Source organism: Nanorana parkeri, unplaced genomic scaffold (genome assembly GCF_000935625.1).
Source record: "Nanorana parkeri isolate BGI_ZX_2015 unplaced genomic scaffold, ASM93562v1 scaffold264, whole genome shotgun sequence".
Classification (NCBI taxonomy): Eukaryota; Metazoa; Chordata; class Amphibia; order Anura; family Dicroglossidae; genus Nanorana; species Nanorana parkeri.
In genome coordinates, this window is record NW_017306532.1 from 1,270,727 (window position 1) to 1,292,296 (window position 21,570).

General features: G+C 42.5%; 2 protein-coding genes across 2 annotated transcripts in view; one reads left to right on the plus strand and one right to left on the minus strand.

Moving 5' to 3' along the window:
- The window catches only part of SCCPDH (saccharopine dehydrogenase (putative)), a 27,018-nt gene extending 21,462 nt beyond the window's left edge, over nucleotides 1-5,556 (plus strand). Inside the window, exons 10-12 of the mRNA XM_018557050.1 lie at nucleotides 2,266-2,377; nucleotides 3,469-3,550; nucleotides 5,263-5,556. Coding sequence (XP_018412552.1) covers nucleotides 2,266-2,377; nucleotides 3,469-3,550; nucleotides 5,263-5,368 — 300 coding nt within the window. The 3' untranslated portion in view covers nucleotides 5,369-5,556. The remainder of the gene's footprint in view (nucleotides 1-2,265; nucleotides 2,378-3,468; nucleotides 3,551-5,262) is intronic.
- Nucleotides 5,557-8,144: 2,588 nt separating this feature from the next.
- The window catches only part of LOC108787478 (kinesin-like protein KIF28P), a 38,768-nt gene continuing 25,342 nt past the window's right edge, over nucleotides 8,145-21,570 (minus strand). Inside the window, exons 15-23 of the mRNA XM_018557048.1 lie at nucleotides 19,448-19,566; nucleotides 18,991-19,098; nucleotides 17,829-18,100; nucleotides 16,526-16,660; nucleotides 14,353-14,519; nucleotides 13,357-13,430; nucleotides 10,460-10,652; nucleotides 9,772-9,968; nucleotides 8,145-8,306 (exon numbers count right to left, since the gene is read on the minus strand). Coding sequence (XP_018412550.1) covers nucleotides 8,145-8,306; nucleotides 9,772-9,968; nucleotides 10,460-10,652; nucleotides 13,357-13,430; nucleotides 14,353-14,519; nucleotides 16,526-16,660; nucleotides 17,829-18,100; nucleotides 18,991-19,098; nucleotides 19,448-19,566 — 1,427 coding nt within the window. The remainder of the gene's footprint in view (nucleotides 8,307-9,771; nucleotides 9,969-10,459; nucleotides 10,653-13,356; nucleotides 13,431-14,352; nucleotides 14,520-16,525; nucleotides 16,661-17,828; nucleotides 18,101-18,990; nucleotides 19,099-19,447; nucleotides 19,567-21,570) is intronic.

A 21,570-nucleotide genomic window follows, 5' to 3' on the forward strand; every position in this document is an offset into this window, starting at 1 on the left:
TATATATATATACTCTAGGTACACCAAAACTGAAGGTGTTGCAAATATTTTTTTTTTTGTATACTTAGGAAACAACCAAAGTCCAAGTAGAAATTGCTGAAGAGGACCCTGACTCTGTGTGGAAGCAGTGTTCTCTCTGCAGAGGTCTGACACTCCCCTTGCTAAGTTAGACCTGTAGCTCTGCATTCAGCAATGCCTACACTCTCTTCTGAGTAGACAGCTCTTGCTCAGTAGGGAGATGTCAGACTTCTGCAGAGAGACCACTGCTTCCCCATAGAGAGTAAGGGCTCTTCTCTACATCATGCTGGCAGGGGGCTGGCTGTTCTACTCATGCTGATGCTGCTTTCTAAGGAAAACAAAGTGCATTACTTTTGCAGCATATGGAACAGACTGATTTAAACTAAAAGTTTAGTATTGGAGAGTTCCAAGCACACAGTAGAGGGCTGTGTATTTGGTTAGCTCTCCACCCATCCCTATGATTTACTGGTTTACTTTAACCAGTTGACATCCGCGGTGTTAAACCCCCTTCCCATCCAGGCCATTTTTCAGTATTCAGCGCTGCGGTACTTTGACTGACATTTATTCCGTCATGCAACGCTGTACTGAAATGAATTTTTATACGCTTTTTTGGGGACAGATAGAGCTTTATTTTGGTGGTATTTAATCACCACTGGGGTTTTTATTTTTTAATATATTAAGGAAAAACTACAGATTTTAAAAAAAAAAAAAACAGTTTCCCCTATATTAAATTCTAAAACATTTATTACATTTTTTGGTAAAATATAAAAGATGGGGTCACGTCGGGTAAAGAGACACCAAACATGTCAAGCCTTAAAATTGCGCATGCGCGCGAAACCTCAAAAAAACTACATTACCCAAAATTGGCCATAGGCGACGCATTAAAAGCTTTTACCGCTCATCAGTTTAGTGTTATCAGTGATTGATGGCCCTAAAATGATTGCTCTCACTGCGACGTTCGCGACGATACGTAACGTGTAGCCCAATTGTCATTTTCGCGCGCTGGCGCATGCGACGTTTATATGTGCGTAAACGAAGGGGGGGGAACTTAAACATTGGGGGGGTTACTTTTTTTTATTTGACTTTTATTTTTGTAACTTTTTTTATTTATATAGATTTTTTTTTTTCACTTATTGTTATTGCTATTACATAGGGGGATACCATTCTCCTATGTAATAGCACAGGTACACTGACAGGTCCTCTTTATGGAGACATTAGGGGTCTCTAGACCCCTAATGTCACCTGGAGACCCCAAAAGAAGCTGATGAAGCACAGATTTGCTTCATCAGCTTCTTCTCTCTGGCAGTAGGAGCCAGATGACTGACAGGTGAATGCGGAAGTGATGTAATACACATCACTTCTGCATTCACACTACAGAGGGAGAACAGCAAGGAGCTGATCTCCCTCCCTCCTTCTCCTGACGCCCTCCCAAGCCGATCCCGGGCCGCAGATAGGCTAGCGGATCCCGGGATTAAAGGTGAGGGGTCAGGAGGGGGGAGATGGCGGCACTCGAGAATGGGGGGAGGGCACGCTCCGAAATGCACGCCATACAACCGATCGGCGGCTATAGAGCCGCTGATCGGTTGTATGTGAAACAGCCGTTATCGGCTGTAGTAACGAGCGGGTCTTTCCTGCCCGTGCGTGCGCGCTAGGGGGCGCGCGCGAGCAGGAAAAAAATGCCGTCTGGCGACGGCAACCCTCGGGTACGAGTCTGCCGTCCGTCCGTTTTTTCTTAACGGGCGGACAGCAAGAGGTTAAAACTGGAATGTAGCCCTCTGCACTTTTTGAATAGCGTTTGTATTAGGTGGATTTTGCTTTAAACTTCTTGTAAGAAAGGAACATTTGTGGGTCAGATGATTTGTACTGCAGAATTCTGCACCACTCTCCTGAAATCTGATCATTAAGGAAAACGTTTCATCTAACTTCCCCACTCTTAAACTGCCATCTCCTATTGATGTCATTCAGCCTAGTGTGGTATCAGTATAAACATGCAGTAAGCTTCAATAAAGCTGGGTACAGGGAACAGGTTTTGAACAGCTGTGGGCGGTGGGAGCTGTCATTGTATAATATAGCGCCTCCCGCTGATCACACGAGTCTCATGGAGAAATGTATGAGACTCATGCGATTGGCCCCATTTACAGGTGTGAAGGGGGCATTATGTGTTTACATAGAAGTGATTCTTCGATGCTAACTTGTTCTTAAGGTAAAGTAACCAGCATGTTTATATAATAAATGGTGTGTTCACAGATGGCTGAATCCTCTTTCACGATGACCTTCTTTGGAGAGGGCTACAGTCAGGACCAAGATCCCCAGCAAGGGAAGCCCAATATAAAAATATGCACCCAGGTTTCAGGACCAGGTAAAACTTTTTCTTCTTCCTTTGTTTAGAAATAATTTAGCCAGCTTCATTTATTCTGAGCTTAGGGAACCCTAGGGCAATTTAGAGGGCAACAGGAAATGTCTGCATGCACCAAGAATATTTTGTTGTTGGTGCCGAGAATTGAGCGCTAGTAGTATTTGCTATCACGTCTGTATCAAGTGTAAAGCTCCCCTTAAACAATACCTTTCAATAAAGAAACCTCCTGAACAATGAACCCTCCTCTACCTGAAAACTTAACACCTAACCCATAAACTGAACCTTAAGACTAGGTTCACACCAGATGCAGTGCGTTCCGGCCTGATTCTGTCCAGAACGCACTGCATCGCATTGCGGCCGGCTCACTTTTTTGTGGGGCAGGAGGGGGCGTGGCGGTCCATTGAATTGAATGGCACCGTAGCCACGCCCTCCAGCCGCAAAGCGATCGTCCGCACGTGATCGCAAGGCATATTGTGCCTGCGGTCAGGTGCGATCAAAATAGTGCTTGCAGCATTGTGATCGCTCCAGACCGCAAACACAATGTGCCTTGCGATCCCGTGCGGCCGGAGGACGTGGCTACGGTGCCATTCACTTCAATGGCCTGCCACACCCCCTCCTGCCCCACAACAAAGTGAGCCAGCCGCAATGTGATGCAGTGCAATCGGGCTGGAGCGCACTGCATCTGGTGTGAACGAACCCTAATACCTAATGTCCACAACATTGAATGCTTAACCCTTGACCTATCCCTTAACACGTAACCCCTGAAGTGAGCAGATAAAGAGGAACTAAACTCTGCAAACTGTTTGGAAAAAAAAAAAGGCAAAGGACTAGTTACCAGAATTGTCTGTGGCTCCCCAACAGCTAATCCTTCCCCATTACTGACTTAGTGTTCTGCACTGTGTCTCTTTGTGAAAGTGGCCATCTTGGTTCCTCATGTCAGAGCCCTCCAGTAAGGAGAAGAGGATTGCTGTGTCCTTGTCATACAAAGGCAATGGAAAAGGCAGGGTCAGAATTTGTATAAGCTTCATATATTTTATGTAAAGTGATACATACGTGTTTTTATAATGGGTTTTGAATGTTTCCTCACATTACAGAAGCTGGCTATGTTGCCACACCGATTGGGATGGTACAAGCTGGAGTGACTATTTTAAAGGAACCAGGCTCTCTTCCAAAAAGGTTTGTGAAGATTCTGCAATGGCGTCACTTTCTGTTGCAGCATTGTGCTCTCCACATCGATTATTACATCCCTTAAACTACCAACAAAATGCTGAATTGTGTGTTTAATTTCCAACTAGGGAAACATTTGTTAGAATTAGCTGTTGTGTGATTTATACAGAAGGAATGAAACACATTATAAATCATATTTCACCTCATTTAAGTGACAAACGTAGATCTGTGATCATTCTCTTACATATCCAAGAATATGTCAAACCACTCCATTGACCGTAACAGCCTAAGATATAAATCAAGACGCTATACAAAATACAAAGACAATTGATGATTTATCTGCAGAAGGCTTTTTGAGGTGTTTCCTTCTCCCTGGACCCCCAGACTCACTCAGCTGGTACACAGACTACCTCCACTATTGCAGCCAAATTGACATTACACCTACTTTATATGTGTCACATGTTTCTCATTCACATAGCATAACCTTTTATTTGTATTGCTCTATTTGGAAAGAAAAGTTGTTCTCTGTACTGAATTTTGCTTTGGTATACAATGAGGACTGTGCAGGTTAATGTTCACATAATTAACCCTGTCTGTACTGTGCTGGCAGATCTCATTCTCAATTGTAAAGTAGACGTGAACACTGTCCTAACAAGGGGTTAAACATTTAGAAGCATTGTATGTTAATGAGGGAAAGCTCATAGTGTCCATAGTCTTTCTATGGGGACAGACAGATTTTCCTGTGACTCTTAAATTGAGAGAGAAGCTTGCAAAAGCCAACTGCACAGACGCATCTTAAAGGTCAGAAATGTATATTTTTGTTACGTTACGTGTTTGTTACGTGTGAATGGGAACATATAACACACATGCAGATGGGTTTTCCCAAATTTGACTGCACAAGTGGAAATGCACTTAAAAACCTCCCCATAGACTGCTTCATTTCTGAATATATCGTTAGCAAAGTATCATCTTTGGAAAGTACAATTGTTCTGTGACCGTTTTACCTAAATCCACAATCGGTGTCTTGTGTACACAGAGTCTGTCATGGCAGTCAGGTCTTATTCCATTTTGTATACTGCATTGTACAAGTAACTGAATCTGACCGCTACTTCCATCAAATTTTATACAGGAGGCTCATTGTGAATGCAACCGGGCACCACCTAATCCCTTTTATTTCATTAAACACGCATGCACAGCATTGTACCATCAGGCAAGATGGCGAGAAATAAATGACTAGTAAGGATGGACAGATATTTCACTACCCATCATGCTAGGTCAGGGATGTCCAAACTGCGGCCCTCCGGCTGTGGTGGAACTACGAATCCCATGAGGCTTTGCAAGATTCTCACAGCCACAGACATGACTCCCGGAGAGAGATGCTTCATGGGATTTGTAGTTTCACCACAGCTGGAGGGCCGCAGTTTGGACATCCCTGTGCTAAGTCAAAGAATCCCTCGGCTTTTCAACTCAAACAGGATTTATGTACATGGGCCAACTGACTTAGATGCAAGTTAAACGCTGCGTTGTTCTGAGTTGCTTTTGTAATTCTATTGGCTTGTACGGAAAATAAAAGCAGTTTAGATGTGAAGAAATGGCCGTGTACAAAAGACCTTGCATATTCATTTCATTTGCAGATGTTAAATACATTGAGCCACTCTTTCCACAAGCCTAAGAGTATTTTTGGGGAATCCTTTTTTAATAAAGTCATCTTTGTTTTCCAGGGGAGGCGTCTACACACCTGGAGCTGCCTTTTCCAAGACCAAGCTTATTGACCGACTGAACAAAGCTGGCATCCACTTCAAAGTCATTAGCAAGACCGAGAACTGAGCATTGTTGGCACTGACACTATGTGCATGACTAGGGAGTCACTAGAGCAGCTGGACTCAAATATGTATAATGCTTTCCGTCCTTAATTCGTATGACAAAGCTAATTGCACTAATAGAAGAACGCTTCTCATATTTTTCATAACTCTGCTGTACGGTAATTGTTTAGCCTATAAAATACTGTAACATAATCTGTTCCTGTGTGTGGCGTTTTGGTTTTATCCTGATAAGTTTATACTTGTAAAAGCACATCTTTCCCAGAGGCCAACACGTGTGGAGGTCTGTCCTCACATGTCATGGCTTGACACGGACAGAAGTGCACAAACATTACTTGTGTTAGGAGCGGTGAGGGACTGGGACCTGCTAGCAGAGAGGGATGCCACAGACATTCCTGATCATCTCTTACACTGCAGAAATAGTACTATACACTGCAACCAGTGCCCTACATCAGAAGCATTGTTTGATTTGACCGGTCCTGATCATATTTCTGCTGACTAGGCTGTTAGGCAATTTATTGTGATCAGTGCCTAGTTTTAGTGTTGAACGTATATTTAAAGCTTTTTTGGCCTCAAGTCTGATGTTCTTCTACCATTGAGGTGCTGGGAGACGGATTTAGGCGCTCTGTCGGATGACAATTGGGAAGATGTACTCCAAGGGGTTGAACAAGTCTCGCTGTCGCCCACTCATAGGTTGACGCAATTGTTCATTATCCACAGAATATATCGTACACCTGAATTTCTGTTTCGTATTGGGTACAGGGCTCACCCAAAGTGCAACTCTCACCGAGGTTCTTTAATTCATTTATTATGGAGATGCCCTAAGCTTGTACGGTATTGGGGCGAGGTCTTGGACGTCGTTAATTCAGTTTTTGAATCCTCATTAACTAATTGTCCACTTGTTTGCATCCCGGGCATTATTGGTGCACCGGATTTAGCCTCCTTTACGACTGTGGCCATTAAACGAGCACTATTCACTGCGTCAAGGCTGGTGGTGCGTATGTGGGTCTTCTCCTCTCACCCCCCCACACTGGAGCTATGGCTTAGTGAATTGGATAGGATGATTGACTATGAACGCGTCACTTTTCAGCAGAGAGGTAATATTAATAAATTTGCTTCTAATGTGGTCTAACTGGCTGTCTTACCATGGACAGGCGGCGCCTGAGTGAACAGCCTGTATATGTACCATCTCCTGGGGTCTACTCTGTATGTATGTACTGCTAGGGCTACATCAGCAGCTGTGGGTTGCGAGAGGTATAAGGTATACATAATACTTCTGTATTGTTTGACATGTGGCGATTGCTTTCCAAATGTACACCTCCTTTTTACTTTTTGTATTTGTTTTTTGAAAAATCAATACAAAACTATCTGATTAAAAAAAAAAGAAGCTTTTTTTGGATGGGGTATTCACGTTGAATTCATCACCTTATTATCCTAATGAGAATAGTTACCAGGGCAGAAAGAAAAGGTGAATCTCCACAGAAAAAAACGATGGGAGTTCTTATGAAGTGCTGCGACATGCTGCCAGTTAGTACCCAACAGTTTGCGTCTATTGATCCGTACTCCATAAACCTTTTCACCCCCTTATATGGGGAATGCTTGGTAGACATTTAGTCCCATTTGGTGGCTCTGTGCAGAGCCACCAATTGACTTGTATCTTGGGTGACACTTGATCTCTTTTGTTGTACCTACATCTATACCAGGAGTAGTCTGAAAGTTGGGTGCAGAGTGCATTAAATGCCAGAACTTTAGTCATCAGCAGACAAGTGGGAAATGCCTGCAGTGTCTTTGGTCATAATGGCCAAACCTCTCATCAGTTCTGTGGGCACACTGGCATTTGTTTGCAACTAAAGGTGCCCATACACTGTACGAGAATCGCGGGAAATCCCGCGATCGTACGAGAATCGTGCAGTGAGACCGTTTCTACTGTACGGTCGCACGTCTTCTGTCAATCAAGCAGGCTAGAAAACCCGCCGAGAATCGTACGATTATCGGCGGGTGAGTGGCGTGCTTGTTCGACAACTGCTGAACGGCCGGTGTGCGCACACGCACACTGCCCGTTCAGAATTGCAGTCATCGGAAGCCCGCCCCTCATTGCAGTCATCGCAAGTACGATCTGCCTATCCAAGATGGGCAGATCGTACTTTTGCGAGGATTGTAAAGTGTATGGCCACCTTAAGGCAATGAGCACGGAAAAGCAGCTTAGGACATCAGAAGCATCACGAATTGATCCCAAAGACAAACTGAGTGCACCTGAAAGAAGCTACATTTGCCCATCTACACAAGCTGAAATAGTAGAAGGAATTTTAAAATAATCCAGTGGTGTCACCTAGACGTGCTGGGATGAGCCAGGCCGCCTGACTTAAGCTAAAGTTATTAAAACCGGACATGCCTCTACATACAGATAAACTTTACACTGCACAGACTTGTAGAGTTTTTTTACACTATAATATGTTTCAGATGCTGATAGCTTTTGTTAGCAGGTTGTCTTACACTTGCCAGACACTTTTAAAGGATGGATCCAAACCCAATTAAACATGAGAACACTACAGTCAGCCTGAAAGACATTCAACTAGCTTACAGTACCCTTTGTTGACACCGCCAGAGTTTAGCACAGATCTTGTTACTGCTCAACCAGGATTTTTCATCACAATTGTTCTTTCCACTTCGAGAATGCCATGAATAAAACAACTAAACGTGCACACTAGACTATTACCTGAAGGAAATTCGAGAACATGTGACTATAAAAAAAATACTGAAGTATATTTCCTTTGGTTCTAAATTCAGTCTCTGCCATACGCAACCTCTTGTCTTTTTTTCTTTACAATGGCTGCAACGTCATTTTTCAGCTTGCAGATACAAGACTCAAGCTGTTGCCAGAAATCTTTGAACATTTGTGACTGCTTCTCTGTGAAAAGCCGCAGCAGATAAACGTTCTCTTCTTCCTGGGTAAAAAAAAAAGTCCATATATCATTATGCATGGAAAGACTTTACAGTACATATAGCATACATATACAGTATTTCACAGAAGTGAGTACATTTTTGTAAATATTTTATTATATCATTTCATGTGACGACACAGAAGAAATGACACTTTGCTACAATGTAAAGTAGTGAGTGTACCATCACTACTTTAGTCGACCATGGCGAGGCCTGTTCTGAGTGGAACCTGTCCTGTTAAACTGCTGTATGGTCTTGGCCACCGTGCTACAGCTCAGTTTCAGGGTCTTGGCAATCTTCTTATAGCCTAGGCCATCTTTATGTAGAACAATAATTCTTTTTATCAGATCCTCAGAGAGTTCTTTGCCATGAGGTGCCATGTTGACCATTATGAGAGAGTGAGAGCGATAACACCAAATTTAACACACCTGCTCCCCATTCACACCTGAGACCTTGTAACACTAACGAGTCACATGACGCCAGGGAGGGAAAATGGCTAATTGGGACCAATTTGGACATTTTCACTTAGGTCTCGTTCACACCTAGCGTATTGCATATGCGCGTCTGTCGCATGTTTTTTTACCGCGACTCGCGGTAAAAAAGTTGCGCGCCCGTCTCGCGTTTCCGAAGGCTACTTGGCTGTATCCCAATGGAAACGCGCAACAAAACGGCCCAAAGTAGTACATGTACCTTTTCAGGCGTGGGCCGTTTTGTAGCGCGTTAGGGACGGCGGAAATACGCCAAGGTGGGAACGAGACCATTGAATACAATGGTTTTTATATTTTTGAGCGTTTTGTAGAGCGTAGAACGCGCTACAACACTTTCAGGTGTGAACGAGGGCTTAGGGATGTACTCACTTTTGTTGCCAGCGGTTTAGACATTAATGGCTGTGTGTTGAGTTACTTTGAGGGGACAGCAAATGTACACTGATATACAAGCTGTACACTCACTACTTTACATTGTAGCAAAGTGTCATTTCTTAAGTGTCGTCACATGAAATGATATAATAAAATATTTACAAACATGTGAGGGGTGTACTCACTTCTGTGAGATACTGTGCCTTGTGTTGTTAATGGTTTGTTCATTCTGGGTGCACTGTACTTGCTATCACACATAGCAGGAAAGCAGATAAAAGCTTGTGGTAGAAGGAAACATTGAACATGGGAATGGATGCCCTGAGAAATCGATTACTACCTAAAAGATTCCTTCTCTCCAATATTGTGCACTGCTTGCAACTAGGAGATGCAGATTAAGCAGTATACATTCTTCCCTCTTGCTTCTAAAGAATGTCAATGATGATGGTCATCCATAAACCTTTCCTGTCAGTGAAAGCAATTCACATTCCTAATAGAAAGGATAATATGCAGCTAATAGACTTACAAAGAAAAAAAAAAAGGGAGCAGAGCTAAAGAAATGTAATCTGGTGCAGTTTTTTTTAGAGCATTTGAAAAATGAACTTTGTGTTCTTACTGGTGGCTTGTAGTGTTTTAGCCGTAAGAAATGTCCTCTGATCGTGTTCATGCTTTGATAGAAAACCTTGAGAGCTTTAGCAAAGTCTGCATCGTAGCTGGCCCTGTGCACTGCAGTTCTTACAACTTCCTTTGAAGAACCTGCAGAATGGGAACTTTGAGCAGAGCTGTTGTAGCGTCTAACAGCCTTATCACAATCTGGAAAGCAGGGAGAAAACAAGCACTTATTAATAGAATCCCAGCAAGGAGGAGAATATGGTATTTTAAGTATGCTGCCTGGTATTTTGTGTACAAGTTGGTAAATATACTTCACGGAGAAGATCAGCTATACATTTAACATTAATCATGAGAAATTTGGGTACATTTGGATCACTCTCATGGTCATCCCTATTCCTACATACTGAGCTCCTCTATTATAATCTTTCCACCTGAGAAGTCTCCCCCTGCTTTTATATTGATGTTGATTTAGGTCCTTTAAAATTCCTATGCTCCTCAGATCTATCTAGTAGCAGTAATGCACTGCAAACATCATTCGCACAGCTATACACTGCAAATGCGTTATAAAGCAGTCCCTTAGTTTTCTCACCATGTTCGAGTTAGGTCAAAATGGACAAGCTATATATTGTATGTTGGACAATTTACCAATGACCCGGGCAGCATACAGAGACACACAATATGCAGTAACTAACCTTGACATTTCCATGTCTCTGACTGCTTCAGTGACTCTTTCAGGAAGATGTTCTCTTCTCGTAAGGCCCGATTAATGTCCCTTAAAAGCTCCGTCTCTTGTTCCAGTTTTAATAATTTTAAATAGAGCTCAGACACTTGGCTATCTGAATTCTGAAATACAGAAAGATAAGTATTCTTTACACTGAGTGTCTTGTATGAATCATAGCTGACATGCTCAAGGATGGAACCTGAACTAAACAATATTGCCCATTGTTTGTGTTTGAACGATGTCTGCAGTCACTGTCTGGGCCGTGTCAAATGGGTGATTCTTCTGCTGGCAACACATCCCTGGTACCAGAATCACCCAGGTAGATGGACAATATACCATAATGGAGTCGCTCCCCCAATGGCCTGGAATCCTGAACAATCTCACTGGCAAGTGAGGGGTATCGTCTTGCTGGTCCAGCTAGAGAGTGAGAGGCTCCATAGGATAGGGTCTCTTAGTGACCCTGTTGCTGGTGAGTTTTGTCTGACATCGGCCTAAGACTTTACAACACTCATTCAGTTTGTAATAGAGCAAAAAACATTATGCAAAGTGCAGTAGCCCATAGCGACCACTTAAACTATTTGACTTCAACCAATTCTAAAATGTGATTAGTTACTATGGGTTACTTCCCTTTACATAATATAATTTCCTCTCTGCTCTGCTTAAATGTATACATGTAACGATATACAGTACTATAAACATGTGTCACCCTGCAACTAATTATCCCACCTCTGGATGATTACATTCAAATTAAAAAGAGAATAAAATACAAAAAAAATGTACTTGTATTTTCTTTAAAACAGCTATTATGTCCATCATCCAGTACCAATGATTGACACATTTAGATGATTACAGTGTATAGAGTATGTATTAGTATTATTACAAATTAACCTCAAACACCAGCATTGGCCACAAGTTGCTGAAAATGTCCATGGGTTCCCTCCACATTTCCATTGTCAGTGTAGAAATAAAACAGATTTGATAAGTATAAAGACAATCGTGTACATGTAGTGTTAATTAGTGCGATCCTGCAATGGCCGAATGCTCTGCGTCTTGGGAAGTATGGAGCTCTTTCTTCCTGTTGCATTGATTGTCTTACATAGATAAGCCACGGAAAAAGAGGGAATGTGTGCCGGACTGTGTAATAGTGACAAATACTGGTATTTGGTATGCATAACATGTAATTGTCACGCCCATACAATCCTAAAAATGCTCCAATGTCCTATTATACGTTAGCTGCCATGTTGGAGACATCCAAAAGATCCAACCGAGAGTATCCAATCTCTACAACTTATTGTCTATTTCTCTTAGCATAATCAATCCCAGTCCACCGTGCAATCGAAGACTTGAAAATGCCCGTAGTTTGTCCTGGTTCCAGTGGTCCGGTTACATCTGGAATCCTTAACGAGTTTCATCCCTGAGGGACTTCAGAAGGCCATAGCCAGTGTAAACGCAGATTTCTTTCTATGTCAGTGATTATTTAGGGGGTGTGGTGGGGGGCAGGCTGGAGACTAACTAAGATTTCACTAGGAGGTAATAAAAACATATGCTAGGAGGTACATATATAATTATAGGAGATTGCAAACAAGACCTGTTAGTCTGAACTGCCATTGTTCACAAATACAATCCACAAACTTGCAGGTAAAGGTTCTGATATATACTGTAGCCCCTAAGGTACCTCTCCCATGAAATTAAGAGCAGTCTGTTGTTCTAGGTCAATCATTAACCAATCATTTTAGGCTAAATGAATGCGTATTTTATAACAATGTTTTAATTTAGGATTACAATCCTTTTTTCAAAGCCTAAAAATTAGGGATGCACAGATACTTTTCGAGTACCAGTGCAGATACTTGGCATTTTCATTAGAACTACCAGGGTTGCAGAGGTTGCAGCTGGGACCTGGCTCTGGCACTCCACCACTGTCCTGAAATCATTAGTCTGTATTGTTTTAGAAAAACTGTCACATGACACTAAACAAAAATGTATCAGTACTTGTAAGTACTCGGCAAGTACCAGTACTCGTACTCGCAAAAATGGTATTGGTGCATCCCTTTATTTATACTTATAAAAACAAAATCATACATTACAACAGAGATGTACAAATCCCAGGAGCTCTGTGTGCTCCTTACAAATAACAGCTGCCTCCTAACTTTTGAATTTTTCTCTAGTCTAGTCTTGGGGCTGGAAAAGCATCTGTACTTGTACCGAGTATGGTACTTGGTATTGGTGCGTCCCTACTAAAAATATATATTGTGTAGACTGCACATCATTTGTGCAGCTCTACTGGCCCTAGAATTACATTAAAGATTATATAAGACTTATTGTTTTTATTTTTTTAATCAAATTTAAATGGAAAGTGACGCAGTGTCGAAGCTGTCATCATTTTTCAAGTTTAGGCAGTTTGTAAGTTTTTGTATTTATTCTCCTATTTAAAGGCCACAGGGGAATTGCTACTGTGAGGTTGTCATTTACCTGTGGAATTGTTTCCTTGCTTGCCTTGAATGCTAGAGAATCTTCCTCACTCAGAAGCAACTTCCCACCGGTGAGGCCAGTGAGCTACTTCTTAGCAATCCTGCCACTGGGGAGTTGTCCTCAGTTACAGGATTGCTTGTCTGACCTGGTCCTCTGTCCCTTGTGATTTTGTATTAGACAGAAAGTTCAGAGAAGCAGATCTGGGAGAGTTGGAGCTGTTTAGAAACAGGATGAATTTAAGTGCTTGGGCAAAAATGTAAAAAAAAGACTTTTCTGGGCAATCTATATTTGTTTAACCTGGATCAATTATTGAAAAAAAAGTTTGAGCATTTAATACGACTTTAAACACAAATTCAATGTACATACCACCAAAGTAGATGCAGGGAGTAATGTTTTCATGCAGTCAATTAGAATATAGCCTTCTTTGGTACATTCTATATCTGGCAGAGACCAGTCATGTTCAGGACAGCCTTCTGCAAATCCACAAGAATATGTGTTTCAGTTTGTGTCTGTTAATTTGGTTTCTGAAAAAATAATGAAGTAGACAGAGAATGTCAAACAGAATTTTCTACAGCCTCATCTCCCGTCCGGTAAGAGATGAGTAAATAATTGCATGTGCAATATACGCTTCAGTGATCGGATCTCCTAGGTTTTCATTTACTGTTATTATATACATGCAACATTTTAATCTTTTTAATTTGAATAAAAGGCCACCCATCCTGGTGATACCAGCCCTTATGCCCTCAGGGCCAGGTTGTTGGTTCAAGAAGGGGACCCAGGTAGCTACTTTCCTGTCTGGTGTGGAAAGGGGGTCCCATGTTATTTTCAGGGACCCCTTTTAAAAATTCACCTGCTATATAAAGGCCCTCGGGATGCATGTCTTTTTTTTTACAAGTTTAAAGTAGTATTAAAATCAAAAGGTTTTTCTGCTTTGTCAAATGTATCTTTAAGTTTAAAAGTTAGTTTCCTGCAGAATTAGCTGGTCCTCTGATATCCTGTTTTAGGGTGGTTCCTTTCCCTTGTAGGGTCCTATGGAACCATCCTTTTGTGTGCTAGTAATCTGTGTGTGTGTATCCACAATCATACTGACACCACTGGGCAATCCTCTGCTCCTTGCTCCCTTCTCCTCCCTCCCCCCTTCTCCAAGCTAGTAGAAGGACAGCTGCTGCAGACTGCTTTGCTACTTGGGATCTTGTAATGAACAGGAAATTTAGGGAAGCTGAGCTGAGATAATTGGAGCTGTTTGGAAATTTGATGGCTGAGTGCTTGGGCGAAAATGTAAAGAAATAACTTGCTGGGCAATGTATATTTGTTTGATCTGGATTCATTATTGAAAAAAAAGTTTGAGAGTTTAATACTACTTTAATAATAGGAAATTAAATCTAAAACCTTTACCTTGAAGACCCCAGAGATCTACAACCAGGGCATTCTTCTGCAGGTAGTTAAGAAATTCATTAGACGCATTCAATGCAACAAACTGCAGTTTGTGATCAATCACAGGATTAACTGTTTTCCAAACTGGCTTTGTATACAGTGGCTGAGGGACGTCATAAAAGTAATACCTGAAAGATAAAATGAGAATAAATTCCTTGTAAAGATTTAACTCTGATTCATCGAGGTGCTCACAGCCCTTAAAGGTGAACTATGGGGTTAGGGCTTTTCCCCATAGTTCTCCTAAGGGTAACGGGAGGACACAAACTAGCGCCCTCCTGTCACCCTCGGCTCAGTATACCGCGAGCTGCTGCTTGTGGTATACTGAGACACCGCAGCTGAAGCGGATCCCGACAATTATGTCTGGATCCGCCCAGCTGCGTGAGTGACAGCTGGCTCTGCCTATCTAGAGGCAGAGCCAGCTGTACCCCTCCCCCGTCCGTTCCGCCTGTCAGCGCTGGAGGATCGGAGCGGGGAGGGGAGAATCCAGTCCCTCCCCTGTTACGGCTCTCTGCCGTGACAGGATCAAGAAGTGAGCGAACGCGGTATGTGTTCGCTCACTTCCCGATCTACTGAGCCGACCTGTGACAGTTTCATTGTCACAGGTCGGCTAGAACTATGAGGTGAGTGAAAAGTACTTTCCTCATAGTTCTCCTTTAAGGCACCCTAAAAGCTCTTGAGAGATCACAAAACAGTTGGAGAGATCTCTTTAGTTAAAGTGCTCTCACGGCCCCACTATATGCCATCCTATTGTGACGGTGTGTCACTACAGCCGCGGAGTCACAGTATTGAACAAGCGCTCTGTATTCAGAGCTGTTCGGCACTCACACTCCCCCTGTTTTTCTGCCGCCACGGCTCAGCCAGGCCAGCTGAGCCTGTGCAGATGACAGACACTGCTCCCACTGACAGTAAAGGGTTTTCAAGCCACAAGCTCTTTACAACACCACAAGCTACACGGACGTCAGATGAGTTCCTTTGAGGCATGCTGGCATCTTAAACATGAGTCATATACGCTCTCACAGTAGTAGCGCTCTTTGTATGTGTGTATTTTTGCTAATTTGGTAACAGGGTTCCTCTCCCTGGTTTAAAGAGCTTGCACACTGTGGAATTTTATCCCTTGTCCATTTCCACTAAGTTCCACCCAGCGGTAGTGCGCTTAGCTACTGTTGCCTAAATGCTCTTGAGACAAAAAAGTGGCATCTCAGTCAATATTAGTGCACAACATTTTAGCATGACCTTAGCATGACCTAAGCACTTTTAATACAGCTTAAGTGCTATTGCAGTTTGAAGAATCATGGTCAGTGTATCTAAGACATCACGATTATTATGCTCTATTTCTTCGCTTCTTATTTTTATAGTAGTTCTAATGTAGAAACCATAGATGTGGGCTTATCAGCACATAGAGCTGGATTTCTGTCACTGTGGCTTGAAGGCACACAACCTTTGCTACCTAAAGCATCACTTTTCTCCTTAGAGCACCTTCCTTACTGGTCCTAACTTGGTTTAGTATATTGTCTGTAAACAAACTCATATAACATGACTATTTCTATTGATAATAGGAAAAATATGTGTTGAAAGCAGTACAGGGTAAAGCCACTACTTTAAGCATAAACCTTGTGGTAAATCTTTTAGCACATATTAAAGTGATACTGTACCCTGGGAAAAAACATTGCTTGTATGCTCAGATGCTTTGATAGAAGATACTTTATATGTCTTTTCTTATACTTTATATGTATTTCTCGTACATGTGAGCAGTGCGGCAACTATCAGATGCCAAAGAGTGGTGCCTAATGTTGGGATGCTGCGGACATGTATGGAAGTTGCATCATCAATGGCTACTCTATGGATTGTCAAAGATGACGTCAGAAGGGGAAGGGAAGTTCTGCAAAGATGGCACCAATGGCTTTAGAACGGTGTGGGAGAGCATGGAAGCTATCATCAATGGCTCAATCGATAAGGCACCTGCATAGGTAAGTTTGACAAAATGTTCAGGTGGGCCATGCATATTGCAAGTGCTCCCTCCACACACCCTCATTTAATTCAGCTTTAGCTAGCAGACCAAATTACATATTTAACTTGTTGATCACAAGGTTATATTTGACTTCATAACAATTAGCCCAACAAGGATGTCACATACCCAAGCTGAATCCCTCTGTCTGTAGCTTCTTTTAGCCATCGGACTCCTAGACACTGTTGGATATGAATTTGGAAAAGTATCTTCTTTCCCAGTAATTCCAAAGGATCAATAACAATGTCTTCTTCACTTAAGGACCTAAAAAAATATGAGAAGGAATTTGTTGCTGAAGACACTTGGGTCCTATTTTCCAGTTGAATCCACCTTATATTTCTGATGACATGTTACCTTACCAAAAATAGGAGAGAGCCCTCCGCACACCCCACAGCAGTCCCGGCCAATTAGAGGATGATGGTGCTCGAAGTGACTCGATTCACGGATGGCACCGTGCAAACACAGAGAAAAAAACAAAAAGTCACCAGCACTCGAAACTTTCTCCCTTCTTCAAGGCAGAAAGTATGACTCATACTTTCTGCCTTGAAGAAAGGACCCTGTGCGGCCCCGAAACGTCGGCTTCTTCATGACGCTTTTTGTCCAATAAAGGGACATTTCCGCTTTCAAGTTTCGAGTGCTGGTGACTTTTTGTTTTTTGCTCACGTTACCTTACCAGTCTTCCAAATCAAAATAAATCATATATTTAAAGTTCGGCTGTGCAACCTAGCTGGGCATTTTTTTGCAATTGACCAATCACATCAAGAGTTGCCATCGAACATTGATATCTCGCAGCCATAATTCCTGACTCTGAAATAAATAGTCAAGTAGTTTAACTCTACAAAACTGAAATACTAGTATTCAGTGGACTGACACTGTAGGCCCCATTCAGATGGGGCCTTAGGCTGCGGCTGGTGATTCCTGCGGCAAGAAGATATGGATTCTTGGGGCAGGAATCCTAGGTGTGTCCGTACAGATGTGACCGCTGTGATCAATGAAGTTAATCACAGGCTGACGGTGGCTGCATCCCTCAGTGGTTGTCCGCATGTAATCGTAGTGGTGTGTGAGATTATCTGTGGTTTGGGATAGATGATCCCGAACCACAGAAGAAGGTCAGAACCATCTCACATAAAAGCTAAATGCATCTGAAAGAATTCTGCATTTGTCATCTCCACCAGCCCTTAGACCTATTTTATGCCCTAACTGCGGTGTAATCAAAATGGAGCACCGACTAAATAAAATAATCAATGCACAGTACACTCTTTAAAGTTTGTTTAATAGGAGACGGCCGAGAGGTCTTTATTGCTGCTAGCAAAAAAATGTTTAATTTATTGTTTGGATTAACTAAACACTGTGCACGGGTTCACTGCATGCAGTCCCAAAGTTATTAAAAAAATTGAATAGTTGTGAAAAAAAACCATAAGCATAAAAGTACCTTCCACAGCTAGAGCAGGGGGTAATATTTATCATGAGAATGGCTTCCTCTGCCCCTTCGGAATCCAGGACTTCTATCTGTTCCTCAAGCTTCATACAATAAGCTAGGGACTGAAGCCAGATGTGAGAGGATCCTAAATGGATAAGCTCTACCGGGTCCCAGAATGGATCACTTTTCCGATCAAAGTTGATGTCTCCATCCAGAAATCTCTGATACAACTCCTCCATTAGAAACTTTCTATTGATGAACTTGGATTTTGACCACATCCATACCTTAAACCCAACAGATATATGATTAATGGCATAAATGATAAGAGATGGCTTCTCTGTATGTAGGATGATCTACAAAAATGAGATTTGTGTTTTATTTGCACTTTACAGGATGTCAGGAAGTGAGGTCATTTAGAGTTGCTTTAGGTGAAAATGTTACAATAAAAAAGTACAGTTTATTTTTTTCCTTTTTTTACTCTAATCTGAATAGATCAACCCCACTGTATCAAGAGAAAACAAAAGACAGAACTGATAATAGATTTAGGGGTCATTCAGACAGTTGTGTTACAGTATCATGATGTGAAATGCAAGTCTTGCCTCAAGTTACCGCAACATAAAAAAAATGTTTGACTGTTCTCTGGCCAATCAGATTTTTTTTTTTTTGGCTGTTTGGGGTTGCATTACAGTCACGGTCATGTGACTTCATTCCGAAATGAGAATTCGGACAGATCCAAAATCTGAATAACGAACCAAATCAAATTTCGGATCCGAAAAACTAAACAAATAAAAATCAAAATGGAATTTTTTTGCAGGGTTACATGTCTAAAGTCTAAAGCCAGTTATACACCATGGTTCGAATTTTGGCTGATTCAGTAGGAAACGTCCAAACTTAATTCGGTGTACGAGGAGAGACACTAAGTAAGTCTATGGACGGCATGCAGACACCGTGGGACAGGAAGTGCCAGCAAGCACAGGGGAGTCAGCGCTGGATCGCAGACCCGCAGCAGCGCTGGAGGGACAGATGAAAACGACAGGAAAGAAGAAGATCGGATTAAGAGACATCATTTAAGGTAAGTGCTGACATTAACTTTGGGGGGAGAGAAAAATTGTTATGCTTTAATGTCACTTTAAGCACAATATTCAAGTATATGATAGATACATTGTAGTGATACCTGTTGGGTTTTTGGGCTGATTACTTTCACCATAATGTCTTTCTGAAGATCATAGCCCCTGGAATCTGTCAGAGCCAAATTTTTTACCTTCAGCTCGAATTTCAGATCCTGTACAAAATGTAAAAATATAATCAATGATAGAATTATAGTTCTAAATAACGACACACAAATATTTGCATCATTCCTCCTTTGTATAACCTCAAAATCTATGACAACCTTTCCTCAAGCCTTGCTACTGAGATAATGTAATAAATGTGAGAAATGTAAGCTATGTATATTACACTTTTGTACTGCAAAAATACAAATAAAGGGAAAATGTTAAGTGAATATTACTTTCACTCTGATGAGTTAGTGCTGAACAATATTATAAAGAGCTTATATTTCATAAGGCTCGCAGTAAAGCCATTAAGCAAATAAACTAAGGAGATATTTGATGTCATTGCCTTCATTTGCTTACCTTCATAAGCTCTTCACTCATCTGATTTGCTTCAGCTACTAGAGGCATTAGTTTAATATAGTCATGGAAGACAGCCAAGACACTTGGGTCAGGTTTGCCATCTTTACTGTTTATAGCACCTTGGTAGAAAAAAAAGACTTAATCAGACTCTGCCACAATAAAAAAAAATGCACAGTAAAGCATAAAAGTATATATATATATAGCTCAACATTAAAGGAAGGGCTAAAACCAATCCCCCCACCACTACCAACTCCACCCCCACCCCCCCCGCACCAACAACACTACCACCACCACCACCCCACCACCTTCCCTGTTTTACGGACCGGCAGCGGCAACGGGGAGACGGCGGGACAGAGGTACGGGGGGGTGGGGGTGGGGAGGCCGCACACTCGCAGCTCCTGCAAGCGATCGGGCGTCTCTAGATGCTCACAGCTTTCCCTCTCTGAGTGCCGCACACGAGAGGGGCAGGACGTCTTAAGACGCCCTCCCGCTCCTAGCAGACGTCCGTCCGGCCATTCACAAACAACCATGGACAGAAGGTGGTTAAACCTGCTTATTGGAATAAACATATCTGCACCAGGAAAGGCGCCCCTCTTTGTGCTTTTTTTCTGTGGCAGCCCCTGTCCGCCTGACCGACTCCTAATTAGATATATAGCTTTAAGAAAGTCTAAACCAGGGCAAACTACATTATTTCTCCAAATACCTTGAGAGTAATTGTAACAAGACCCAGTGGTTCTCCACACATTAAAATAAAAATACATTGGTATGTCCCACCTAATTCTATGTATTTAAAACATAAACCCACCATATTAAAAATACATCCTAATAAATTCCAGTGAGTAAAACCAAACAACATATAATGAATATAGTTTGGCTATTATGAAAGTATATAATGTAATATAAAAAAAAATACTTGAAATTATTCATTTAAATAGGCATATAGATGCTTCATATAATATCATAATACAATAGAATTGTTGCTAATATTATCACTGCAATGAATAGTAATGTTTCATCAGGCCACATTTAAATGAGCCCCTTTGGGGGCGTGGCTTGGGGCATGGAGCGGTGAGACGTGTATCGGCTCGTCTCCCGCTCAGGGGCATATCATACTGCAGGCAGCAGCGGCATTCTCCCCCACCATCACCGGCAATGAGCGACCGGAGGAAGAGGAGTAAGAAGCAGGCTAAGAAGGGGCCTGTGCCGCGGGAATTGACCCGATATTTCGCCCGGACGGCCTCTCACGCTGCCTCCACACGTGCAGCCAAGATGGCGCCGCCGGAGTTATCTCCAGCACACTCGGACACCCCACACATGGAAGAGGTGAGCCAGCCACAGGAGGGACACTCGCCCCAAAGCCCAGGGGGACTATCCCAGCTATCCCAGCGCTCCAGGAGCATTTCTCAGGCCTCACTTAGCTCACATGAGGGATGGGACATGGAAGCTTACATTAAAGCATTGCCCACCATGAAAGATATTGAGTCCGGCTTCTCCCGCCTCGAGCACACCTATAAAAGGGAAATGTCCAATGGTTCACCAAACAGTTATTTCTCCTTCTGCCGCTAGATGGCAGACCTGTACTTCTTTCCTACTGCATCCTTTTCTTTTTCCTGTCTTCTGTTTCCTGCTTCCCTGTTCCCCAGCTCCCTACCCGTTCCCTTCCCCATCCTTGACCCTGGAGGGACACACGGTATAGTGGGAAGGACCCTGAGACCCCCATGATGACAGCCCCTCATATTGCATTGGCAACCATCAATGTCACATTCAATCCACCTCGGGTATCGCTACGGAATTCCGTCGCTATTATGCGGGATTGTACAATCTCTCTGCCCCAACTCCGGTCCGGCGACCCGGAACTCTCGCTTACTCTTTAACAGATTACATCACGCAGACTGCTTTGCCGACCTAAAACCTTACGCTAGCGCCCTTTACTGTCACTGACCTGCAAAGCAACTTCCCCTTCCAGTGGAAAACCCGGTCACTCACCTATCTAGGAGTCTCCATATCGTCCAAACTATCGGATCTCTTCCAACTGAACAATCTACCTCTCCTGAGCTCCCTTCGCCACACCTTTGACTCATATAGTAACATGAGGATCTCATGGTTCGGTAAACTAGATGCCC